Source organism: Ovis aries, chromosome 3 (assembly GCF_016772045.2).
Source record: "Ovis aries strain OAR_USU_Benz2616 breed Rambouillet chromosome 3, ARS-UI_Ramb_v3.0, whole genome shotgun sequence".
In the NCBI taxonomy this organism is placed as follows: domain Eukaryota; kingdom Metazoa; phylum Chordata; class Mammalia; order Artiodactyla; family Bovidae; genus Ovis; species Ovis aries.
Window position 1 is genome coordinate 202,798,235 of NC_056056.1, and position 27,586 is coordinate 202,825,820.

Genomic DNA, 27,586 nt, shown 5'->3' on the forward strand with positions numbered 1-27,586 from the left:
TGAGACTGTGACAGAAGACTACTAAGTTGAGGATGGCAGAACAGAAAGATGTAAATGCAGTAAAGCCAGCCGGGCAAAGATGAGGATGGCAGAGAGCCTAGGGTGGAGTTCTCTAGCTGTCGCAAGAGTATTGTAGCAGAGATGATGTCTTTAATGGGCACTGCTAAATATTCACAACCAAAGTTCACCCTTTTTTCTCCCATATGCCCCTACCCCCCTTGCTAATGATTCCCTTCCATCTGACTGCAGTATTCTTTCTTCAGGTGTGACAAGTGTACTAGAATTACTCCCAACACTTGAAAGAGTGCAGGGCTAGAAGCTGCAGCACAGATCTCTGGCAGTCCCTTGTTCACCAATAAAGATTCACACACAAACAACTGCAATTTGGCTATAACATGTTTAATACTTTTAAAATCTTTAAAATTATGTCATGAAAAAAATTCTATCACTCAGTTAATAAGTAAGATTGAAAGTGAAAGTCGCTCAGTTGTATCTGACTTTTGCGGCCCCATGGACTATAAAGATCATGGAATTCTCCAGGCCAGAATACTGGAGTGGGTAGCTGTTCCCTCCTCCAGAGGATCTTCCCAACCCAGTAATCGAATGCAGGTCTCCTGCACTGCAGGCAGATTCCTTACCAGCTGAGCCACAAGGGAAGCAATAAGTAAGATTATATTGTATTGATTCTACAAATTTGGGGTAATTGGGAATGCATAGACGATTCCTTGTTCAGCAGTTCCTTATGTTGGGGTCACAATAATTTAAGAACCCACGTTTACATAAATGTGACTACAAAAGGCAGCAGTTTTCTCACTGCCTTACAATGTCAGGGTAATTACAGTAGAGCATGCTCCGAATGCTGCTAAATAAATAATATGGATAGCTTTTTTTAATTTCATGGATAACGTTTTTAGCTACTGACTGTGGAAATCCTGGAAGTCTATTTCCTGAGTTGCATGACAAACTGAATGGGTAACCAATTCACTGGTGAGTTTCTTTTACTCATTAAAAGATTTTTTTTCAGTGAACAAAGATAAAAGTTTTATTTGACCAGTTACTGGTCTTACACTAACGTTTTCATCACATGTAAATGAACCAGTAGTCTCAAAGGATTGGTAGCTCTGTATCAACTCTTCATCCAATTTCCATTCTCTATTTCCATTAGCACCATCTCATCATGTGCAATAAAAGCATTCAGTTTCTTTTACAGTTGTTGACTGCCTTGACAAAGTAAGCAGTGTTTATGAGTCAGTCTTAATCACCTTAATAAGTGAACAAAGAATCAATTCAGCTTATCTACATTTCTTTTCCTTCACGAAAAAAACATCAATTCAATCCTGCTTAGAAAACTGGCTATCACCTTACCTCAACCGAATGAGTGCAACCTTAGATAATGGAGCAGGACTTTTAAGTTCCTTCTGACTTTGGTACCAATTGTTGCCTTAAAAGTATCCAAATTGCTACATTTACTACATTTTACTATTACGTCAAATATGAGAAAAATCTAGAGGTTAACTTTTTAAGGTTAAGGCTCTCTGAGAACCATGGTGGAAGTGCCCAGAGCCTTGAAAATTTGGCCCCATTTGCACACATGTACATACTTTTCCCTTACTTAATTTCACGACCTAAAAATCTCACCTTCCTTTTGTAGAAAGTTTCTTCTATTACAAATTAAAGTCTTCAAATTATTTGAAATCTAACAAATAGTCCCATAAAACGTCCAAATTGTAAACAGCAAACTCAAAGATACAGATGCTATTATCCAACTCAAAGATACAGATCTAGGTTTAGCTGAATCTACCAGCAACTGAAGGCCGTTTAGAGCACATTAAAATTCACCATTAGGAACTCTTCCATCAAAAATACGTTAAAAAAAAATTTAACTTGCCTTGTTTTCAAACGGATCTAGCCATATCTATAATATAACCAAAGTTTCACCAGATCTTCTCATCTTGTATCATAGCCTTCTAACCCATTTGAAACTGATTTTGAAGGGAACTTAAAGCCATTTTTTAAAAATTTGCTTGTTGGTTGGTGCTTTTTCCGGCTATTGCTTCTAGAGTCACCAGTTTTTAGTTTCAAAATTTGCATGGCTGCCTTCTTGACTCTGCTGCAAGAGACATTCTTAATCATGGAGGTATTGCTCGAAATTTAAGTAAGATGGGCTTAAGCGTTAGGGTTATTTGCATCTTTTCCATTACAGAGCCCATATTTTTAACAAGTACCTAAATTCCACCTCCGCTTTGGGCCTTAGAGTTGCTGCTTACCAATTCTTAGTTATTTAAGAGTGGCACTATCACGTTCATTACCTTCAGTACACGACAGATCTGACAAGACAACGGTTTCTGAGTGTTCAAGAGCTTTCATTACCGCTCGTATTTTCCCTGGTTTCAGGCTTACACTTAACCTGTCCTGGTATCAACCTCCCATCCGTGTCCCCGGCCTACAACTACACCCCAGAACGTGTCCTTACACGCCAGGCTCTCGAGGCGGGACCCAGCGGCCGTCCGAGGTAGTAAACAAAGCCTAGCGCATGCGCAGTGGCGAAGGGCGTGTAACCTGGTTTGCTAGCAGCCAATAGGATTTTTCGTACAGTAAAAAATGGAAAAACAAGAATCTCCACACCGCTCTAAGGTGATACAGTGGTTGGCTTCTTCTGTTTTTACATACTTCTGACTTTTGTTTCTGAGGAACTTGTGGGGCCTTCGAGGCGTCGCAAGAAGCCCTTCCTAGAAGGGAAAACAGCCGCTGGCATGTTGCCTATTTCTAGCCTCGTTTGTTCTCGCCGTGGAGTCTTGATATTTTTAATTTGATTACAGCATTAAATCACTGCACTTGGTGGAGGGGAGGGGAGAAAAAAACCCTACTCTCCGGTCTGGCTCAAACATCGCGAGATTTGCCTGCGCGAAGAGCAACCCCGCCCCCCACAACTGTATGCGGTTGCGCATGCGCCTGACTAAATTTTTTTTTTTTTTTTTTTTAAGCGCGAAAACATTTTGAAACTTTTTGGTGAATAACAGTCAAGCTAGTTTGACCCTCGAGAAAGGTCGGAGGATAATTTACGTTGACGCGATGGATTCAAGCACACAACACTACTTTGCTCGAGATTTTGCAGTAACTACTCCACATGCTCGTACGGTGGTTCCTCTTTTCCTTACTGTGCGTCTGCCGTGAATTCTCTGAGAATTCAGCGAATCGAATAATGAAGGAGTGGACATGGGAGAGTCGTTCAGGCTTTAAAACCAGAGTGATGGGCTTTATGTATTTGGAAAGATAACCCTGGGCGCGACAGAAGGAATAAATTTTTAAGGACCGTGAAAAAAAAATCTTTTTTTTTTTCCTGGAGACCAAGAGGGATTGTGAAGTAAGGTAATGCAGAGGGGAGGAGAAGATGGGAAAATAGAAGCGGTGAAGGCAGGCAGTAACTACACAGCCCAGTGGAGAGGGGAAACTAGGAAAACAGAGCTCTTGGTAGTGGAGGAGTGTTCCCCAACACTACTTTTTTTTTTTTTTGCACCAGGGACTAGTGTGGAAGACAGTTATTCCATGGTGGGTGGGGGACAGGGGATGGTTTCAGGATGAGTCAAGCTCATTACATTTATTGTGAACCTTATTTCTATCATGATGGCATCAGCTCCACCTGAGATCATCCGGCATTAGAGCCTGAAGGTCGGGAACTCCTGCAGTAGAGAACGCTTCCCATCAGATAGTGTGAAGATGTTCGTGTTTGTAAACAGAAAGACAGAAATGCCCCCATATTTAGTTCCTCTTGAGTACGGTGGAAGTTGGGGAGTCCCTAAGTGAGTGGGCCAAGGAGGATTCTAGAAGCCAGAGTCCTGAGCAAGGACTGAGGTTGGGATGAGGAAGTAGAGGAGTTGGGAATTCTGGGAGCATCTTGGCAGAACTGACTAATCTGACTTCTTTCTCTCTCAGGATACGTGGGTCACCTGGGCGAGCATTCAGTTTCTTCCTGCAGTGTTCTGGCCCTGTGGGTCCCTTCAGCCACACCTCAGGCAGGATGCAGTGTGGATTTCATGGAGTGGAATGGTGGAACTGAGCTATCAAGACACCAGCTTGTTACAAAAGTACATACATTCTGCTTTTTAGCCTCCAGAGTCACTTGGTATGAGAGTACATCTTGATATTGGCAGCAATCTCTAGTCAACTTTTGATTTGGAATATATTTTGATTTTTTATGTACTGTCTGGAGTACAAGGCAGAGGAACGATGCACTATGTGATTTTAGTCGACCAGCAAAGGAATTGCTTGTAGGTAAGCAATATAGCTTCATCTGTAAGAAACACTCAGTATAGAAAGCCACAGGACTTAAGTTAGCAGTGAAGGAGAAGGATCCAGGTATCAATCAATAGAATGGAAATGCTTCATTAAGAAAGGTCCAGTCCTGGTAGTCCCCTATCAGGAAGTTCTCCCTAGAGCAGTTCACTTCATTTGGGAGCCTATAGTATAGCCTAGGAAACGGCAACCCACTCCAGTATTCTTGCCTGGAGAATTCCATGGACAAAGGAGCCTGGCAGGCTACTGTCCATGGGGTGACAGAGTTAGACATGACTGAGCAATTAACACTAGTGTAACCTAGTAACGGGGCCACATGTGTGTCATTCATGAAAATGTCCGGAAAAAAAAAAACCTACGCATGCAATAGAATAGGGTTTCTGCATTGATGCCTTCGTATTTTGGTTTTAGGGAGTGGGATCATCCAACTGTAAGAGGTGTGATCTCTCAGTACGGTGTTGCAGAAAGGGTATAGAACTGAGAATCAGACCTGGAGTTTGATGCTAAGGTATGACAGTCTCTCTGTGTGACCTCTCTGAGTCTCGATTTTCCTGTGTGTCAAATTAGAACAGTAGTGTCTTCTTCATAGGATGACTGTAAAGATGAAACAAAATATTGTTGACAACTGCATGAGTTACTAGCATAACTTATAGTGTATATTTAACAAATAAGAGTTTCTGCCTTGAGCGTCCCACCATTTATGCCTGCCATCTCCTCACCAAAATGTGCATGCTCAATGTAGCATCTGTATTCAAAGAACCTGAGGCTAGATTCTTTACCTTGCCTGCACATTAGAATCATCTGGGGAGCTTTAGAAAGTCCTAGTGTCCAGGCTTCACCTTCAACAATTCAATCAGAATCTCTGGAAGTAGAACCCAGATATCAGTATTTTGTTAAAGCTCCTCATTCTGCTGCCAAGGTTGAGAACCACTGCTCTGACTACACAAGTGGTGCTGTCGGTACTTTCAAATGAGAATAGTGAGAATCAAGGCTGTGTTTGTCGCCTCTCAGTGAGTAGAGAATCACTTGGACAGGGAAGGATGGCATGTGTGGGTCACGAATTTGAATTTATAAGAGAAAGGGCACTTTCTTTAGGTTTCTAGGGATATAAGTAATTCAGAAGTTGAAACCACCATACTACTGCTGTTATTGATGCCAGGATATTGTGATTATTGGCAGGCTCGGCAGTGGAGAGTTCATGGAATTAAAAAAAAAAATACACACTAAGACGTCAGTCATTTCCTCTGCCAGTCGCTTCCTCCCCTTCCCTGTCCTTCCTCCTTATAATATTTGCCAATCTGTTAGAGAGCATTGAGGGGGAAGCACAAGAGCTCTGCTCCATCGCAGTGCCTCCAGCTGATTTGATCCACTTTATATCTGACTTTGTTGTTGTTGCTCAGTAGTGTCTGACTCTTTGCAACCCCATGAGCTACAGCAAGCCAGGCTTCCCTGTACTTCACTATCTCCTGGAGTTTGCTCAAGCTCATGTCCATTGAGTCAGTGATACCATCCAACCATCTCATCCTCCATCGCCTTCTTCTCCTTCCCTCAGTCTTTCCCAGCATCAGGGTCTTTTTCCAATGAGTCGCTCTTTGCATCAGGTGACCAAAGTATTGGAGCTTCAGCATCAGTCCTTCCAGTGGATGTTCAGGGTTGATTTCCTTTAGGATTGAGTGGTTTGATCTCCTTGCTCTCCTTGAGCTGAGTCAAACTGACTGCCTCCTAAGAATTTGGATCAGAATATTGAGAGACTGGGTCATATATTTTCTCCCCAGCTTTATGGAAGTATGACTGACAAATAAAGGTATATGTGATGTGATATATGTACTTTGTAATGTACATTGTGATGACCACAGTCAAGCTAAATAATACCCCATCTCACATAGTTACCATTTTTGCATGTGTGGTGAGAACACTTGAACTCTCTCTCAGTAAATTTCAGGTATACACTGTTATTAACTATAGTCAACATGATATATGTATATAAGGTCTCGAAAACTTGTTTATCTTATAATTGAAACTTTGTACCCTTGACCAGTATCTCTCCCTGTAGGGAAATCCCGCAGCCCTGTAACCACTATTCTACTCACTGTTACTATGAATTTAACTTTTTTAGATTCCACATATGAGTGAGATCATGCAGTATCTGTCTTCCTGTGTCTGGCTTATCAGAATTTTCTTTTTTAAGGTTGAATAATGCTCCAGTGTGTGTGGGTGTGAGGTGGGGGGTGGGGTGGGTATTTGTATATCACATTTTCTTTACTCATTCATCTGTCAACAGACATGTTGTTTCCACATATCTTAGCTATTGTGAATGATGCTTCTATGAACATGGGAATGCAGACATCTCTTCTAGACAGTGATTTTTATTTCCTTTAGGTATATACACAGAAGTGGACTTTCCAGGTGTCTAATGGTAAAGAATCTGCCTGCCAACGCAGGAGACATAGGTTTGATCCCTGGGTTGGGAAGATCCCCTGGAGGAGGGCATGGCAGCCCACTCCAGGATTCTTGCCTGGAAAATTCCATGGACAAAGGAGCCTGAGGGGTTCCAGTTTATGGAGCTGCAAAGAGTCGGACACGACTGAGCGACTAGACAACAGTATACCCAGAAGTAGGCGTGCTGCATCATATTGTAGTTCTGTTTTAATTGAGACTGGTTCATTTAGATAGAAGCATTGAAGTTGTAAGGTCGTGTAACTTGCAGAGAGCTAAGACCACCATTTGTGCATCAGTAATCAGAGCAAGCTGATTGCAAAAGAGAAGCAGATGAATGCTGCTAATTAAGAGAGAGAAATGGGAGAGAATAGGTCTTGTAGCCTCAAGAGAGAAAGAGAGCTTTCTGTCAGCTTTCTGACAGCTTTCTGTCCCTTACTTCAGTCCCATCTTTGGTCTCACTGCCACTTCCTGTTCTTGAGTTCCCTGCAGTTCTTCTTCAGTCTTTATAATAAATCCACCTCCACCCGAGTGGCTTTCTTTTTTCCCCTTAGATAGCTCTCTAATGTGGCTAGTTGTGTTCTCCGTTTCCTCCTGCTCTTGGATTAATAAAACCACAATTTACCACAACAGGAACACACACATATGCAGCAGGGACACTTACTTAACTCACTACTGCTCAAATATGTCAAGAAAAAGTAGTTCTCCTCATTGGTTTCTAGAGTTTTCATGTGGATATGTTATCTATTATTGCATAACAAAACTCCCCCAAACTTAGGAACTTAATAATAAGCATTATCTTATCATTTTTGTGGGTGAGGAATATGGGAACAGCTTAACCAGGGAGTTCTGGCCTGGGATCTCACAAAGTTGTAGTCAGGATGTTGTCTGTGACTTCCCTAGTGGTACACTGGATAAGAATCCACCTGCCAGTGCAGGGAACATGAGTTCAATCCCTGGTCCAGGAAGATTTCAGAATGTAGAGTATGTGCGTGCTTAGTCACTTCAGTCATGTCCAACTCTCTGTGACCCCGTGGACTATGACCAGCCAGCCTCCTCTGTCCATGGGATTCTCCAGGCAGGAATACTGGAGTGGGTTGCCATATCCTTCTTCAGTGATAAAGTATGAAGTGAGTGAAGTGAAGTCGCTCAGTCGTGTCTGACTCTTTGCAGCTCCATGGACTGCAGCCTACCAGGCTCCTCCATCCATGGGATTCTCCAGGCAAGAGTGCTGGAGTGGGGTGCCATTGCCTTCTCCACTGCAACGTAGAGTAACTAAGCCTGTGTGCCACAACTACTGAGCCTGCACACCCTAGAGCCTGTGCTCTGCGTAAGAGAAGCCACTGCAATGAGAAGCCTTTGCACTACAACTGGAAATTAGCCCTCCCTTGCTGCAACTAGGGAAAGCCCATGTGCAGCAGTGAAGACCCAGCAGAACAATGACAGCAAAAGGTGTCGTCTGGACTGCAGTTGCTTGACTAGGGCTGGAGGATCTGATACCGGGGTGGCTCACTGCCTGGTTGCTAGTTGGCGCTGGATGGTGAGAGGCCTCAGTTTTCCATGCATGGACCTCCTTACAGTACAGCATTGGTGTCCTCATGACATGGTGGCTGGCTTCCCCAAGAATGAGTAATCCAAGAGGGAGAGAGCCAGGCAGAAACTGTCCTTCTGATGATCTAGCCACAAAAGTTACAGAGAATCACTTCTAACACATCATTTTAACTGGAAACAGGTTGTAAGGATGGCCCATGTTCAAGAGAAATATTGTTGTCACCATTTGAAGGGAGGCATATCAAAGAATTTGTGGACATATTTTAAAGCCACCCCAACTGATTACAGAAAAACCAACTAAGTGTCTAGTTCAGTCTCAAATATAGTTCAATCAATTTCATTATTTAAGTGGTTTCTTTAAGTAGCATAAGTCTCCTTTGGATAAAAATGTGTCCTATTTCATAATGTTTCCTAAGGAGGTCCCGACATCTTCTCTGACGATAATGTCCATTTGTATGAAGGGTGGGGAGGGGTAACAGATACATTCCTGTGGACTCATGAGTAAGGGGTATTCCCTGGCTTCATTCTGGACCTAGTGTGTGCACTGGCAGAGTTCTTGCATGATGCCCCTTGCTGGCCTGATCACTGGGGAACCTGCTGGCCTGTGATGCTGAAGCCTGGATCTCATGAATTCATGGCCCATTTTTGGCTTCAGGCAAATCTCCCAGGGAGGAACAGGCTCTCCCCCTTAGAGACTCTGCTTCTCCTTGGCTCTTGCTATCGAGTCACTTCACCTGACCACAGCAGGCCCTATGGCTGTTAGTTTAGCATCCATGCTTCAAAGAAACAGGAAACGCTTGGGATGGTCAGCTGCTCTGTATGCCTGTGTACGCTGTAGAAAATTTGCCATTGGCCCAAATGGCCATGCAAAGTTCAGAATGAGGTGTGAGGGGCCTTGGCAGCTGTTTCCAGAGGGGAGCAAAAGCAGAGATCTCTTGCCCTGAGTGCTCCTCTCAACCTGGAGGTAACTTACTGTGGTATGCAGAATTAGGACACCTATAGATATTTACCCTAGTACTCAGATCCTGTGAATATGTTACCTTCCAGAGTAAAAGGGACTTTGTAGATATGACTAAGTTAAGGCCTTGAGAGAGGAGGTTATCCTAGATTATCTCGTGGATCCAGCCTACTGACTTTCCAATCTGAGATCAGAGTCACAGGGAGTGACTCTGGAATGGCTTAAGTTAGTCTCTATTACTCTCTGACTGTGGAGTAATGGTTAAAGAGATACAGGATGGTTGGTTTTGAAGATGGAGTAAGGGAGTTACAAGCCAAAGGATGGAAACAGATTCTCTGTAGTCTCCAGAAGAGAACACAGCCCTGCTGTCACCATATCTGAGCCCTAAGACTGATGTTGGATTTCTGACCTACAATACCATAAGACAATAGAGTTGTGCTATTTGAAGCCATTGTTTCCAGTAATTTGAAAGAGTCACCAAGAGAAAATGAATACTTTCATATCCTTCTTTGGCCTAGGAGTCAGGTCCAGTGACTGGCTGCTTTATTCTCCTTTATCTCTTTCTCTCTGAACCTGAGATCTAGAGGGAGAGACTCTTACTCTCTGTGTGGCGTGTCCTTGTCCACCACAGAGCAGAACTGATTACTTTCCATTTTTACTCAGACAACAGGGTTGAAAGTACAGTGCAGTAAACACCCACAGACTCTTCACCTATATGCGCCCGTTGTTACTTTCCCTTTCTGATTATGTATGTACATATTATTTCTTGTTTAACTGTGTGTGGGTAACTTGAATTCATCTTGACCTTTCATCCTTAATTCTTCAACGTCTCCTAAGAATAAGAAAATCCACCCATTAACTACAATTCCTTTCTCACACCTAATAGAAATAATGATTTCATGACACCACCTAATACAAATCACAAGACAAATTTCCCCAATTGTCTCCAAAATATTTGAGAGCTATTTTATATATTATATATTTTATATTTTAACTATGTATATATTTTAACTCTCCCTCAGTCAGGATCTCATCAAATTACGTGCTTTGCAATTGGTTTTCTTTAGTCTCCTTTAATCTGTCACAGCTCACCCTTCTTATTTTAAAACAGTGACCTTCTGATAAGTCCAGACTAGTTCTCTTGCAGAATATTCTATATTCTCAATTTGGTTGATTTTTTTCTTATAATGCCTTTGATTTGTTTCTCCAACCACTGCTTTTCCCCCCCGTCTCCCCTCCCTGAGAGGCACGCTGTATAGAGGTTTGATTATATTCAGATAAATGTTTTTAGAAAGAATACTTCATTAGTAATGTTGGGTAGGTTACATTGCTTTACGTTAGGCACTAATTTCAGGTTGTCCTGTTCTGTTCATTCACATCCGACTCTGCGAACCTATGGACTGTGGCCCACCATTGGTAGTGATGCTAAATTTGGTTACTTGGTTTAGATGATGACCCCCCTCTCCCAGTCTCACCATTGAAAGTTTGTAAATAATCGACAAACAGCCTGTTCCCAACAACTTTTCATCTCATAGTTGTTGTGGTCCTTGCCTGAATCATTACACTGGGGCCTGCAAAAGTGGTGTTCTAACTATTATATTCTGCATTTATTAGCTGGCATTCTTTTGTAAATAGAGCTTTCCTTTAAGAGAACTGTTTTAATGAATCTCAGTGCACAGTTGGATAGTGGTTTGCTTTCAGCTTTGTTTAAAGCAGTTGGAGAGCTCTTGTTTTTTAAAAGGATGTGTTAACTCAAGTTAACTAATATCTCAATAGCATCCTCAATGTTTCCAGTTGTTTCTTTGCTTGGCTCCCAGGAGTTTTTTAAAATCCAAGCAATTCACCATGGTAGGATTTGAGGTAAGGTGGCTGAGAGGTTCACCAGTCTGTGGTATAACGGAAGAAAAACTTCTAGATGGGAATCAAGAACCAGCATGATATTTCGACTGCAGCAGTTCACAGGAAGATCAGTTTGTGGAAGTTAAGGATCTAAAAATTACTTCCCATAGAACTGGCTTCAGACTGTGGGACCCTTTGGAAAATGTTTGCCTGCCCCAGTCTGAAGGCCTACTCTATGGTACCAGACAATCTGAGCAAAGTCTTCTATATTTGGTTGATGACAAATAAAGGAATTTTGAGAATGGCTTTCAAAACAGTAGCTTGGATTTCAAGCCTATTGTCTTGCTGCACACTCCTGTTTTAAATTTCGGAAGCTATAATATTTATTCCTTCTTTTTTCCTCATCACTTTGGTAACTCTGAAGAGTGCCACATTCTCTATCCCCAAGGCCAATTGATTCCCCAGGCAGGTAGAGGAGAAAAAAAAAATCACATAAATTATTTTCAAAATATGACCCCAGTTACACAAATATTACAGGATTTTATGGGTTTGGATGGCAGACAACTGTCTGTTTTTTTCAAAAAGGCTGGGAATAAGTTTGGTGATTATAAATATTTTTAATAGAATTAGTATATTACATAGCATTTTACAGTATTAATATTTCAGATTATGATTCCTTATGAGATCATTTTTATTTTATCATTAAGCTATGATGTACATGTGCAGTCATTCTAAAAAGAATGAATAATTTGGTCTTTTTTTGCTCTCAAATGATTTAAAGCAGTCTTTCTGATTTCTTCTGTCAAAGGCCTATAGTACTGAATCACATCAGTCATATTAATAAGTTATTTTAAATGAATCCATTATTTATGATATAGAATAGTATAGTATAGTGTACCTGCTCTGGAGTCAGACTAAACAGTCCCAAGTCCTAGCTCCTGTACTAACTAGTGGTGTGGTTGTGGGCATGTTACTTCTCCTCCCTGAGTTTCCTTGTCTGTAAAGCAGGAATGTTAATAACAGTACCTTCCTTATGGTTGGATGTGCTCAGTTGCGCAGTCATGTCCAACTCTTTGCGGCCCCATGGATTGTAGCCCACCAGGCTCCTCTGTCCATGGGGATTCTCCAGGCAAGAATACTGGAGTGGGTTGCCATGCCCTCCTCCAGGGGATCTTCGTGACCCAGGGATCCAACCCAGGTCTCCTGCACTGCAGGTGGAATCTCTACCGTCTGAGCCACCATAATTTGCTGAGAAACATAATACATCACCCCAATCCCAGTATTTTTTTTTTACCAGTGTGATGAATGTTTTATTAAAAATACAATAATTTCTTTTATCAAGTCAGGCCAAACCTCCAAAGAGTCTATTAAATGAGAAAAATACAGTTAAGTTTTTCTCTGGTTGGATAGGAGGGTTAAATGAGATCATGGCTCATGGTATATAATTAGCTGGTTCTGTTGTTGCTGTTATGATTATTCTTATTATTCACTAAGAGAAGAGAGATGATATTAAGTTACCATCTGATTAACTTTCTTAAGAATCTCTTCAAACACATGTCCAGCTTTCCTGATAAATTAATTTTCTGAAAGGGGCCAGTGTTAGAATTAACAGAGTTGAATTTCTCTGAGCCTTATATAGAAAAACTAGAATTAACTTGATTCTTATCCTAGAATAAAAGAAGTAAAAATGTCTTACGCTATGAACATTAAGCCAGGAAAGAGCTTCAATTTCATGAAATTATACTGGAGCTTCTCTATGCTACCTCTTTTCTTAACAGAATTTGCATCACTGCACATTGAAAGTCAGTATTTCTACCTGAACCACCCCCCCCCATAGAAATACAGTATTCAGAATTGCCATTCTTAGAATTCTGAGTTAGAAACAAACAGGTTATGTGTATGTCTAAAGAGGCAAATGTATAGATTCAGTTCCTAACTTGGGATAGTCCAAATGTTATGCAAGTGATTGACCTTATTATTCAAATTTATTTTTATTTAAAATAATCCAGCAAGTCACATTAAACAATATTTATCTTTTCTCCTGTAAACTCATAAAGCATTCACAGTTGTTCCTAGTTCAGGTGTAGGTCTAGTGTATCTCCCACTTAAGACTGTTAGATCTGATGAATGGCCTCATAAAAGTCAGAAGCCGCAATCTGAGAAGTATGTTTCCTGTCTTCTTCCACCCCCACCCCCCCACCCCCACCCTGCTTTCTGATGGCATGCCACAGTCGTTCTGTGAAGCTGGCATTTTCATTCTGTTGCACCTAAATAGATTTTTAAGGAAAGAAGCAATGAAGGATGGAGGGAGTTACCGTCACAGTGTCCATACTAATTCCTAGAATCCTTTCAAGATTTAGGGTCAGCAGCAATTCAGTAAAGAAGGGGCCCATTAGGTAAATTTGGCTCTGAAATGCTAATTGAAAGTCCTCCTCTGCAATTCAGTTCTGTTCCCTCTTCCTTTCTTTAGTCAGCAGGGTCCCATGGTGACTGGTTCTGAACGCAGTCATCCCCTTCAGCAGTTACCTAGCACCATGGCAACCGGGACGTCAGCGAGGCAGGAAAGACCCTGCACAAAACAGCTCCTACCAGGCTCGCTCTCTGCCTCTTAACTCAGCCCTGCCTGAGGCCTAGGGATGGGGCTGAAGACATCTGAACATGCACACTCAAGAAACCTACATATTTCTGTGGTTGTGCCTGTGAGCATAGATATATGGGCATATGGCAAACTGTGTAATGAGAATTTCCTCTCCACCCTCAAAACATAGAGCATGTTTAAAGGGTGTGGATGGATGGTGGGATGGGGGTGGGAAGATAGACATTTGATGATATGTAAAAATTATATTTGTGTTTATAAATAGCAGTAAGTTGACAGTAGGGGAAGTTGGAGTCCTACTTATATATGGCCAGGTGTATATTTAGACACAAAACCTCAGGGAAATATTTTTTAAATGGTTCTATTTACTCGAGAGTGAAATAGACAAATGAGCGCTGAGGGGTTATAATGCTGTCCGTGGTGCTGAACACTTGATTTTTGTCAGATGTGCCAAGGTGGCTCCGGAGGGAGCTTAAGGAGCACCTTGCCAACTTAGAGTACAGACGACAAGAAAGAAAGGGAGGGCCTGGGGAGAAAGCATCCTTTCCTTCCCTTCCAAGCAATTCTGCATGTCCAGGATAAAACGTTCAGATGAGAAATAAAAAAGAAAGTGGAGAAGGCTAGAGGTTTGGATGGTTGAATCTTCCCCTTTTCATATGGAGATTTTTGGTTAGAGCCAATCAGGTAGGAGATTTCTGCCTCTGTGCTCCTGAAAGGAAAAGTGAGGGGGAAGGGAGAGAGAAGCTGGCCACATTCTCCTTGTGAGCCACATGATCCATTTCCCATGTGACACATTCCAGAGCCCAGGAAAGGAGAAGGGAGGGGCACCAGGAGAGTGGGGCTGGGGGCGGGAAGATGGTTTAACAGTCAACCCTGCACAGCGTCATCTTGTCTTCCTACCAGGAAGCAGGCTGTGAGCCAAGGGGAAGGCAGAGGACAGATATGACTGTGTTCCCAAGCTTCTGTGGTGGTTTATGGCATCCTCCAAACTCCTCTGCAAGCGCTGAACCTGACCAAGAAGACCCAAGGAGACCGTCTCTGAAATCAAGTCCAGATGGAGGTATGTGCTAGAGACCCCGCGGTTTCGTGGCTGAAATTTGGCTCAGAGGATATGATACCTTCTGTTTTCCAGGCCATTCGGAGATTTTGTCTCGGCTTACATGCAGGTTAGGGGCTTTTGATTTGTCACAGGTCCAGAAAAGATGCCTAGGTAGTTCTGTAAAATGCATAATTCACCACAATAACTGCTTGTTGAAGAAAAATGAGATGGACATTGTATACAGTGATAATGAATAAAACAAAGCACTCATTGCTGAAAGAGATTTTTTTCCTTTGAATCCTGGAAAGAGGGAAAAAATAATGTTACTGACACCAGCCAGATTTCATATGTCACTACAATCAAATCCTGTTTCATGCTTTTTCAGCTGTTTATTCTGTGTCCATGTTCCCAAAGGTTATTGGCTGTGGCTGAGGGAGCCTGAGTGGGCTAGCATGCTGTTTCTTTGTGCTGTGTGATCATCTTCCTTCTCATGTCCCTGATACCAGGAGTGCTTGTGATTGTTTTCAGCTCTCTGTTAGGGATGGTAGGCTGTCCACCAAATCTCGTATCTTTTAGAATAGCTACCAAGAAGGCTCCCAGGAAGTTCTCAAAGGAATCTTCCAGAGTTACAGGCTAAAAGAATCTGCCATGCACTCAGATCTTGATTCCTTTGGTTATTTCTACCCAGCACAAAGAAAGGAACTAGCAAATTTACATTTTATTTTTTCTTTATTTAACAAATACTTATAAAGTTCTTGCTATGTATAAGGCATCATTCCAAGCACACTCAGTTATTTAATCTGTGTAATAATCTTCTGTGGGAATTATTATTAGTACCCACATTTTGGAGATGAAGAAACTAAGACACAGAGAAGTTAAGGAACTTTCCCAAGGCCACACAGCTATCAAATAGGAGAAATGGGGTTTGGAGTGAAAAAACTTGACATCAGAGTCCATGCTGTTAACCACTGAACTATGTTGCTTCCCTGCTTCTTTTATTTCAAATGATGTCAACAGTTGGTTTGGCTACAAATTGTGTTCAGCTGACACTACTAGAACATTGAATTGGCTTGCCTGGCTAAAACAGATCCCCAGTGAAGTCTATATTTAATTTTGAATTATTCCACCAGTCACATTCTGTACCCCCAAATAACTCAGTAAGTAAGTGCCTGTTCTTCTCTTCCCTTGTGCTGTATAGATATCTGGTAGTAAAACACTGTGTTGCTATGGTGACCAAATGATATCTAAAGGGAAAAAAGAAATCTAAAATTACATCATGGTTGATTTTTTTTTTTTTAAACTAAATCCAGAAACATTCTTCCATCCTCAGGACCTAGTAACAAGACCAGCTTAACCATATATCTTTAACAGTACTTACTTGGTTTTCAAAATAAATAAAAACTTCTAAAATTATAAACAGAAACTATGTTTTATCAAACTGACTAGATTTATTGCTTTAAAATAACATTATCATACTTTAAAACAGGGAATAGACCTCTCTTTTACAAATTATCTTAGGTTTTATGGGAAAAAGGGATTTATTTAAACTTCTGGAAGTATCTGAAATATAAGGTTTGCTTCCTCTTGGTCTGTGTCATTCCCCTTCTGGCCCCTGATAAGAAAAGATGACATCTCATTCTTATATGCTGTGGGAAAACTAAGAGAAATTACTGGGTGGGTCAAAGATACAGAGAGAAAGAAAAGGGGGTAGGAATTAAAAATTTGTGAAATTCCTTAGGATAAGATGTTTCCCTTTAAGCTTTCACTGAAAAACGCTTTGAGAGGAGGGTGTCTCCCTGACACCCTGAACTTTATTGAACTTTAGTTCTTAGATTAAGCCTTTGATCCTTGCTGAAATCTACATTTCCCTGGAACAAGTACACTTAACACTACAGTAGTCATCTGAAGTCAGCTTCTGGACAGAAGGGACCCACTTCTTCCATCTCTGGATATCTAGCACTTAGCACCTGGCCTGTTTATGGTATCGTCTCAATATGCACTTGTGAATGAAGAGTGGGAAGACTGAAGACTCTGACAGCATTCTGGGGTCCCATATCTATTTTGCTTTGCATGCTTTTATGGGGAAAGGTATTGAGGAGGTTAAAGAGTAGTAGGGGAGAACATGGCAGCAGTCAAAGTTATGTCTGAAATTTACATATGCTAGTCAGACCAACCCTGGAGCAGACTAGAGTTCAAGAAAGATCCATAAATTTTTTTCGTGCTGATTACCAGTCCCCCTGACATTTTATTTACATTTAGAATGTAGTTCTCCGGATATTTGTATTTACATCTAGATGGAGGCACCCTGAATAGTCTCATTTTCCTCTGATGTTTTTTTGGCCTGGCATCATCTCCCAAGTTGAGATCGTTCACCTTGAGAATGCCTTGAGAAGGTCAGTTCCCTGCCCCAGGCCGTCCTGTCCTAACCAACCATCCCTCCCACTCCCTAGGATATTGCACCAGATCCCATCCCACTGGACTACAGGACTCCTCCCTAGAGAAGCTTCAGAGTCAGAATGGATTGAGCCAGACTGCCTTTTCCATACTGTGGTGATTAGGACCTGAGTACAAGAGACTGTCTCAGAGCATCTTTAAAGGTTGCTTGGGATTTGAATTTATCAGGTTAATAACTAGGCTTAAAATAGTTACCCCTCCTGATAGCATAAACAAATATAACCCATTCTATTCTTTTTCCCAGCTTTGCTGGTGGCTCAGCGGCAGTGAGCCAGAGCCAATGCAGAAGCTGAAAGTTCGATCCCTGGGTTGGGGAGATCCCCTGAAGAAGGAACTGCAACCCACACCAGTATTCTTGCCTGGGAAATCCCATGGACAGAGAAGCCTGGCAGGCTACAGTCCATGGGGTCGCAAAAGAGTCAGACATGACTTAGGACTAAACAACAATTCTTTTTCCATCTGATTAAGGAACGTTAAGAACATTAAGAGCGGGGTTTGTGGATAAGGTGTGTGTCCTTTAATCCTGTCTACTCATCCTCCCAGCCTTCAGTATGGCCTGGAGTGAATGAGTTGTGGAAAAGAAACAGCCCTGCTGGAAACACTGTACAGCTGGGCCGTTGCTGCTTGCCCACTGCACACTTGCTGGCCTCAGATGAGCGGGGCTGTGCCCACAAGAGGCCTGGATCTAGAAGTCTCTCTGGGCTTCCACTCGTCCCTCTCAAATCTGAAAGGGGACAGTCCTCTCAACCAGCCGAACAGGAGCAGACAAAGAGAAAGTGGAGAGGCTCCCCTGGAGGAGAGACCTTGCTAAGAACACTTTCAGCTTGGAGGCTGGGGATGAAAGAAGAAATATGAGGAGGAATAGTGAGGGTGCGTGAAGCTTGTGAAAGTGATACCTGGGTCCTGCCTTTCACTCACAGTAACTTCCAGCTGCTAGTCCGCCCTGCCCACCAGATTAGCAGATCCTTTCCTAGGATGTGTATGTGAGGAGGTAGAAGGAATAGAGACAAGGATCAGTGTATGGGTGCAATTTCTCCTCTGAGTCCAGACAAACAGTGGGTTGAGATGAGAGGACAGTTTAAAAAGCAAAAGGACAGTCACCATCATGAATATATTTCCCTGTTTGTAGGGTCATTTTTCCTGGGCCAAACTTGGAAAACGCTCATCTCTCAGCCTGTCATTCAGCATATTTCCAAGGCACTGAATGACTGTCATGTTTAATCTTCATGGAAGCTTTCTGATATGCGTTACTAGACCCAATTTCTGATCAGGAAACTGAAGCTCAGGGTAACTAATCTGCCCAAAGCCACACACAGCAAATAAAGCCAGCATCTGAATCCAGGTCTTTCTGGTTCCACCATGTCCCAAAGGAAAATTCTTTCCTCTGTATTCTTTTAAAAATATTTTTTTTAATATTAGAGTAATAAATACAATTCTAGAAAATTTGGAAAATATAAAGACATATAAAAGAATAATGAAAATAAAAATCAGTTGTGGTCTGGCCACCTAGAAACAACTTATTTTAAAATTTTGGTGTTTTCCTTCTGTCTTTTTCAGTGCATATAGTGATAACATAAGTAAACATTTGTTAAGCTCTGGCTTTGTTCTGGACATTGTTCTTAGCTCCTTTCTGTGTCATTTTTTTTCTCACAACAAATCAATAAGGTGTGGAGACTGTTATTATTCTAATTTTACTGGTAAAGACAGTAAGCACATAGATGTTAAGTAGCTTATACAAGAAACAGGTGATTTGAAACCCAGGCAGGTTGGCTCGAGAGCACAGTTTCTCAGCCTCAGCACTGTTGGCATCTTGGATCAGACAGCTCTGTGGTGGGAATGGAGCATCGGTCCTCTTTACTGTAGTATGTTTAGCAGCATCCCTGGCCTCTCCCTACAAGATATCAACACTTTCCTCCCTGAGTTCTGAAAATCAAGAGCGTCCCAGTATTGCCAGATGTCCCCTGGGAGGCAAAACGGCCTCTGGACCACTAGTCTAAGAACCTGTGCTTTGAACCATGTATGGTGGTTGAGATAACATAGCCTCTTCATATTTTAAATGCGTTTCGAGTATTTTCTTCTACGTGTCAAGAAAGAAATACACCTTTGAATTTGGATACAGGCTATGAAACCTGCCTGGGATGTCAGTGGCTTTAAAGAGCATAGGTAGGAAATTAGTTACTTCCAGAAAAATGCTCATTAGTGGACTTTTGTCACAGGTTTATCTTATCCCACCATTGCCCAGTGTGGAGAATGTGTTTCTCTCTTATAACTTTTTCCATGGTTCTATGCACCTTTAGCCTTCAGGAATTGGGATTTCAAGCGTACACTTATGGTATAGCAGGGCAATGCTTATCCAAAGTGTCAAATATGTCCCAAACAAAGGGTGTCTGTGGCAAATAATTTCTAGTTAAATAAAATACCAAAGTTTGCTGGTTATTCATTTTTAAAAAAACTTATTATAATAAATTTAAGGATGTCAACATAATTATTTTCTTTTCTACATGACTTCTTGGCTTGAAGATTGTGGTCTGAATGCCAAGTGTTGCACATAATTCTGGATGTGTCTGTAGGAGTATATCTCATGTATGGACTCAATGTCACACCTACCTCCGAAGAGGAAGTTGAAAATTGCTGGTGTTGGTGATTTCGGTCAGTCGTTGCTTATATGCAGAGAGGATTAAAATAAGCACTGAGAAGTGACAGCAGTAGCATTTTAACTGATAAAATGTCTAAAAATATATGGCACTAAGATATGTTATTAACCATGTGAAACATATGCAGATATGTGTCCAACCGTATTTTTAATCACATCTGACCACATACATAGTTGCATAATTTGTCCATGAAAAATACATGTGCTGCACATTCAAATCTAGCTTCTCCATGAGCTTGAGGATAGCTTTCTTGGAAAACCATGATTGAGGACAGTGGTGCAAATCAAACTTTACCCAGAGTGTTGATGTGAACTTGATGTGAGACAGCATGTAAATGCTTCTGAAAAAGAGAAGTTTTTGGTAACTCGCTATTCAGTGCTTATACTCGATTCTTAATGAATCCTTCTCCTTCTTTTCAAAAGGCTGTAGATCGCATCCAGTGTTCAGCTCTTTGCTTTGAGTGTCATGAATCTGGTCTTTGCCTCCCGACATCTCTCCTATTTCAGTCTCATAACTAAAGATGTTGATACTGAAATCAGAGATTGGAAATGAAATTGAACATTTCCCTACAAAACTTGAATTCAACGAGCACACAGCAGCTGTTCAAACAATGTTTGTTGTAATAAACTGAGTTTACTGAGGTGCAAATTCCTTGGCCAAAGTATTTTCTTCAAAACTTGAAAGATCACATTCTAGGAAGACAGGTGGAAAAATTGGTAGAGGACAGTTAGGGTTTCTAGCAAATACTTCTCCTCACTAAGAAGTCTGGTGTTACCTGGGATGGGAAGCAAACACAGGTGGCAGGTTTTCTTAGACCAGACCGCTTCTGGTGAGGGATCTTCTGTAGGAGATTGTTGGCACATCCAGGGTAACTACTGAGGAGGGCTTGGCTGACCCCTCAGTGCAATTCCTCTCTCCTTTGGAGACCAAGGCTAGTGACCTCGGACTGGACCCCAGCATCCCTTAACAGATTCCCTTTCCTCCCATCAAAGTGCACTTTCAGGAGGAGCTCTCCACCAGCTGAGAGTGGTGGCTTATAAGTTAAATGAGTGTGTGTTGCTCATTGTGATGTCTGCCTGTCAGTTTTAGTACATACAGCGAACATGACCTTAGAAATCATCTGGACCAACTCATTTTTGTTGCAGACATGGAAACAGAGATGCAGGGAGATTAATTTACTTGAGGTCCTTACATTGAGACAAAAATAAGATCTGGGTCTCTTGATTTGCTGTTCAGTGCTTATAATCAGAATTATAGCTTGGGTTTCTCAGCCTACAGTCTAACATTAAAGGTGAAGTAGAAAGTACTACATTCTTTAAGCTTTTGAGGGTTTCTAATATCCTAGATACTGGTAGGGTAGTAGAAGGTGATAGAATGGCTGGTATGAGTTTCATTGTTCACACTCGGTTTTATAACAAATCTATATTGAATGTTTCTGTTGCTGCTGTCACAAACGAACACAAACTTGGCCAGTACAAGTGCAGCCATTGATTACGTAACAGTTCTGCAGATCAGAAGTCTGGGTGGGCTTGGCTGGTTTCTCCGCTTAGAGTCTCACAAGGCTTCAAGGTGTTGACAGGACAGCACTCTTTGTAGAGGTTCCAGGGCTGATTCCCCTTCCAAGCTCGTATCTGTGGTTGGTAGAATCCCGTGCCTCGTCCTTGTAGGACCAAGGGCACGTTTCCTTGATGGCTCTCAGTTGGGGGCCACCCGTAGCTCCCCAAGGCTTCCCCCTGGTTCTTGCATGTGGGTCCCTCCACCTCAGAGCCAGAACAGCATATCAGTTCCTTCTCACTCTTGCATCTGTCTCTGGCTTCTATTGTTTTCTGCTATCAGCTGAGAAGGTTCTATCTCTGAAAGGGCTCATTAGTTTGGGCCCCCTGGCTAATTCCAGATCATCTTCCCATTTTAAATTGCACAGCCATAATTGTATATGTAGAGTCCCTTTTGCTATTTAGTGTAACATATTGACAGGAGTGAAAGTATGGACGTCTTGGTGGGGGGTGGCATTCTGTCTATATGTTGTCTGAGTGTGTGCTAAGTTGCGTCAGTTATTTCCAACTCTGTGTGACCCCGTAGACTGTACATGTTATTTCCTTTAAATAATGGCAAGGCTCCATCCTACCAGGACAATGGGAAAGTTGGTGACAAACATTACTAGGATTCTTATCCTCTTTCTAGGACTCGGGGCTCTTACACACTACAAAAAGATAGGGTGGCCCCTCTTCGCTTGGATCCCCTCTGATTATAGCAGAGATGTAATTGTGGCCTGAACTGGTGTGTGTGCTTGAAGGCTGGTGAAGCTGCCGCATCAGTATAGCCCCCACGCCGCCCCTGACCTGGAGCAGTGGCCTCTTTTCCGGCTGGGGAGCTCCATTCCTTGAACCCACCTCCCTACCTGCAAACCTCCATCTCCACCTGTCCCTTACTTGGAGCACAGTGAGGAAGTGAGGCTAGGGTCCCAGGCCTGCCTTTTCTTTTTAATTGCTTTATTTACATGCCATAAAATTCACTTGTTTTAAGGGTACAATTCAGTGATTTTTGTTAACATTTACAGAATTGTACAACCATCATATAATCCAATTTCACAACCTTTTCATCATCCTCAGAAGGTCCCTTGTGCTCATCCAGGGCTCCCCTTTGCAGGACTCCAGGGGGCACAGCCACACTCCTGCTTCAGAGGTCCTGGTTTCTCTCTCCTCCCCTGTACAGAAATACAGACATTCCACCCCTCCCCCACCAACCAGAGAACCCAGCACCCAGAAAGCAAAAGCCAAGGAAACAGGCTTGTCTCAGGCCTGTTGAGACGGCTCTCCTCCAAGACAAGAGAGCTTAGCCCTGGGTCCATTCTCAGCAGAGGACAGGAAAAAAGTCCCGGCAAGGAGCACAGTGCGGAGCACAGTGCGCGCACATCAGCATCTCAGTGACTTAACCTCTCCCTATACCAGCCAGTGGGGTCTTCCGGTTGCACGTACCCGTGGGCAGCCACTGCCCCCGTGGAGCAGTGACCTTCAGAGGGGTGTCAGACCTCTCTCCTCCCTGATTCCTTACCTCTCTTTGCTCACAGAGCACCTGATGGGCACATAGTGGGGAGTGGGGAGGGAGAACGGGGAGCCCCTCTGTGGTACCAGAGTGAAAGGAAGTGCCCAGAAGTACCCTGTCCCTCCAGGCCCCGCTTCCTCCTTTCTGTCTTCCCTGCCCCCATGTGATGGGGCAAAGAATTCTGAGTCACCTTAAGAACAACAGCCAGTCACAAGAGCAACCCAAAGAGCCTGAAACATTGTTCGGGATCTGACAGGAAGCTGGGGATCCGGTGGGGACTGGATTTCCTTGGCCTGTGTTCTGTCTGCAGCAGGAGGCCTGGCGAGTCTACTGCAGAGGACCCTGGCCTCTGTCCCTGCTTCTCCCGCCTCCAAGGCTTCCCCAGATTCACAGCCCAAGAAAGGGCTTGCTGCCAAGCTCTTACAATAGCTCTTTTCCTTCATACAACTTTTAACGACTTACTGTCCTTTAAGGGGCTTGTGCTAGGTTTTCGTTGCTGTCTTTCTCTAGTCTTGGAGAGTGGGGGCTACTCTCTGGTTGGGGTGCACGGCTTCTTGTTGCAATGGTTTCTCTTGTTGGGGAGCATGGGCTTTAGGGAGTGCGGGCTTCAATAGATTTAGCGCGGGGGCTCAGTAGTTACGGTGCACGAGCTTAGCTGCCTCACGGCATATGGGATCTTCCCGTGCATGCGTGGTAAGTCGCTTGAGTCATGTCCGACTCTTGGCAATCCTATGGACTATAATCTGCCAGGCTCTTCTGTCCGTGGGATTCTTCAAGCAAGAATACTGGAGTGTGTTGCTGTGCCCTCCTCCAGGGGATCTCCCCGACCCAGGGATCGAAGGTGAGTCTCTTAGTCTCCTGCATTGGCAGATGGACTCTTAACCACTGGACCACCAGGGAAGCCCGCAACTTATGGTCTTTATTTGTGCTTATTTCTTACTCTTCTGTCCACCCCTCCACAACTAATTAGACCATGACCTTCATGAGGGCAGGGACGCAGTTTTATTTGCCATTGTATATCCATCCAGTTCTTAGCACAGTGCATTCTGTTGCACGGTGTGATCTTACAATATGTTTATGGAACGATGAATGAATTAATAAAAATGGGCAAAGAATCTGAAGAGACATTTCTCCAAACTTATATGTCCAGGTGCCACCTGACTAGCTCTGCTTGAATATCCAATAGGAATTTAATTCAGCCAAAATAGAAGTGCTGATTTCCAGTTCCCCAGACTTTTTCTTTCTGCGTCTGAGATCCTCAAACTTAGGAAACATCTCCATCCCCTACCCCGTCACACGTCAGCAAATCTTGGTGGCTCTTTCTCCAATATGTTTTCAATATCCATCTACTTTTTTCCACTTACATGCTACTGCCCTGGTCATCATGTACCTAGGTAATTGTAAGAGCCTCTTAACTGTTCTCTCCTCCTCTACTCTCAGCTACCCACACAGCAACTACAGTTGTATTTTTGAAACACAAATCAGGTAATACTCATTCATCCATTGCTTAAAACCTGCAGTGGATTTCACTGGAATAACACCTGTGCCCTACAGTGCTATATGTGACCTAATCCCTGCCTACATTTCTGATTATATCAGGTACCATTTTCTTTCTTGAGCTATGTGAAGCACTTAGCTCAGTTGGTAAATCATCTGCCTGCAATGTAGGAGACCTGGGTTCGATCCCTTGGTCGGGAAGATCCCCTGGAGAAGGAAATGGCAACCCACTACGGTATTCTTGTCTGGAGAATCCTGCGGACAGAGGAGCCTGACGGGCTACAGTCCATGGGATTGCAAGAGTTGGACACGACGTAGCGACTAAACCACCACCACCACCATTTTCTTCCACATTCATATACTCCAGCCTCATAACAAGCTTGTTCCTGCCCCAGGACCTTTGGACTCTTTCTTCCTTCTGCCTAGAATGCATTCTGATTTCCACATGGCTGGCTTCCTGTAAATGGGATTTTAGCTCTAGTATCATTTCAGAGAATCCTTCTCTGATGACTATCTGAAATAAGACCCTGCATTTAGAGGCAAATAACAGAAAACTAGAGTCCCTTGGACTGCAAGGAGATCCAACCAGTCCATCCTAAAGGAGATCAGTCCTGGGTGTTCATTGGAAGGACTGATGTTGAAGCTGAAACTCCAATATTTCGGCCACCTGATGTGAAGAGCTGACTCATTTGAAAAGACACTGATGCTGGGAAAGATTGAAGGCAGGAGGAGAAGGGGATGACAGAGGATGAGATGGTTAGATGGCATCACCAACTCAATGGACATGAGTTTGGGTAAACTCTGGGAGTTGGTCGTGGACAGGGAGGCCTGGTGTGCTACGGTTCATGGGGTCGCAAAGAGTCGGACACGACTGAGGAACTGAACTGAACAGAAAACTCAAAAGGGCTTAAGACATCAAAGACTACTTAATAAGTAGTGTGGAGGCAGGTGTTCTGGCAGCTCCATAATGTCAGAGCACTGGATGGTATCTTTGAGAGTCTTAGGACTTCCCTTGACCTCATAAGATACCACCAATTGCACTGATATCATTATGTGACAGTTTACAAAGGCAGAAAGTGAGGGATAGCCAGGCTCATAAGAAAGAACCCTCCCAACATGCCCTTTTCCTTTTATTAAGAAAAATTTTTTCACGAGCCTCCCAGCACCCTACAAGGAGGCTTTCTCTTGTCTCAGTGACCAGAGAAGATGATGTTGATATGACCACCCCTAGCTGCAAGGGTTGGTGGAAGGTGATTATCTTTCCTTGTCAGCTTCTGGAGACACGAGGGCAGGGGAGGTGTTGGGAATGGCCACAGTGTGACCAGCCAACCACCTTCTTGCCATCCCTTTCCTGTCCATTCTGGACCTTCATTCTGCTTTGTTTTTCTCCATGGCCCTAACCATTTATTAATTGTGTACTTTTTCTTATTTAGCTATGTAATATTATTTCTCCCAGTAGAGGAGAGCTCTAGTTCTGTATTTCCAGCACTTAGCCCAATCCTGGCTTCTCCTAGATGATAAAGACTATCAGATAAATGTGTGATTGAGGACTGCTGGTGTATACACTGTCATAGCAAAGTGTTCACCTCGTGGGATAAAGTTTATTGCTGTTTGTTTCGTTCGCATTTTATCTGACCACAGACTTTGTGAGATCAGTAGAGAGACAGGAAGTGTTATTCAAACTTCCACATAGATCCCGACTAAGTGGCAGTTGGGGTGGGAAATACTGGATCATGTCCCTGATACATTCCCCCAAAGAGGAGCTGGTATGACCTAACATTTCCTCCTGCAGCTAGGTCTACAGAGAGTCTGGGGAGGATTGCCACTTGTGATCAACATAATCCTCCACGTGGGTGAAGCCTGGCCTCCTTTCTGTTGGACTTCTGTGGGTCAAGTATCTCTCCAGTGCCAGCCATACCCACACAAAACTGTCAAGTCGGTGAAGTTTATCTTCTTCAGCTTCAACCTTTCACCCTCCACCCATCCCTTCCCACAATATAACACCCTATCTTCATTCTCTCTAGATCCTGACTGTTCCTTATGGCATTTGCTTTTTGGCATCTCTTCTGTTTTCATTTTCACTAAGATCATAGCTCTCCAAGATAGAAGGGGTCTCAGATATCACCACTGTTCTACTGATAATGTATTCTAAAATTTACTCTTTAAGAAGCATTTACATTTTAAATGGAACTTTGGTGCTCACTTCAGCAGCATGCATACTAAAATGGGACTTGGACCCTAAAAGAATGTTGCTCTAATGGTGAGGGAAGCAGAGGGGATAGAAGCCCTCCTGATTTCTGGAAATCACGCCAAGGATGCTGACTCTGTTTATTTCTAATATTTTCAAATTTATGTGAAAAACAAAAAAAAAGGTAAAGGTGATAAAAGAAGAATGGTGGTGGTGGTGGTGGTTTAGTTGCTAAGCCGTATCCGACTCTTGTGACCCCATGAACTGTAGCCCACCAGGCTCCTCTGTGCATGGGATTTTCCAGGCAAGAACAGTGGAGTGGGTTGCCACTTCTCCAAAAGAAGAATACAGTTCCTTAAATCTAGATATCTAGAATTTCTCACCAGCAATGTCGTTATTTGGGGATATTTTGTGATGTTGTGTGTGTGTTTAGTCGCTCAGTCGTGTCCGCCTCTTTGCAACCCTGTGGACTGTAGCCCACCTGGCTCCTCTGTCCCTGGGATTCTCCAGGCAAGAATACTGGAGTGGGTTGCCATGCCCTTCTCCAGGGGAACTTGCCAACCCAGGAATCAAACCCAGGTCTCCTGCATTTGTGATGTTAGAAGAGGCTTTTTTGAAAACCCTTTCCTGTTCAAAAAAAAATCATGCTCTCCTTGAAAGCAGGACAGATATTCAAACCAAGAGAAAATGAGTCTCATCTGATCTCAGAAAACTGCTTGATCTCAGTTGGGAAACAGATTGAAAGGCACAGACCTGGAAATATTATGAAGAAATACTTATATATATTGTATAACCAGAGGAAAGAGAGAAGGGCATTAGGGAAAATTTCAAGCTTATAAGTCACAATGCCAGGAGTCTCAGATGGTGGAGAAGAAACTTGATTTTCACTGGAATTATGAGGTTCTTTTGCAATTATTCAGAATTATCTAAAGGAAATAATTTAAGCAGGATAGAGTCTGTATGCTTTTGAGAAAGACCCAGTCAATCCAGTTAGATTATCAATACATATTTTGGTTCAGGGTATAAGAAAAAGTTTCAT

The 27,586-nt window shown here is 42.8% G+C and overlaps 1 protein-coding gene across 8 annotated transcripts in view; it reads left to right on the forward strand.

Moving 5' to 3' along the window:
* The first annotated feature begins 3,008 nt into the window (after positions 1-3,008).
* Positions 3,009-27,586, forward strand: part of GPR19 (G protein-coupled receptor 19) — a 90,930-nt gene continuing 66,352 nt past the window's right edge. For 3 of the 8 annotated variants that reach the window (XR_009600284.1, XM_012175333.5, XM_027967858.3), the window contains exons 1-3: positions 3,009-3,369; positions 3,934-4,272; positions 14,577-14,733. Coding sequence is in view for 4 of the 8 variants with exons in the window: in XM_060414216.1 (XP_060270199.1) it covers positions 23,549-23,703 (155 nt within the window). In the remaining 4 variants the exon portion in view is untranslated. Of the gene's footprint in view, positions 3,370-3,933; positions 4,273-4,704; positions 4,802-14,576; positions 14,734-17,410; positions 23,704-27,586 lie in introns of all 8 variants that reach the window. The other 5 variants (XM_060414215.1, XM_060414219.1, XM_060414216.1 and 2 more) reach the window with 4 other exon arrangements.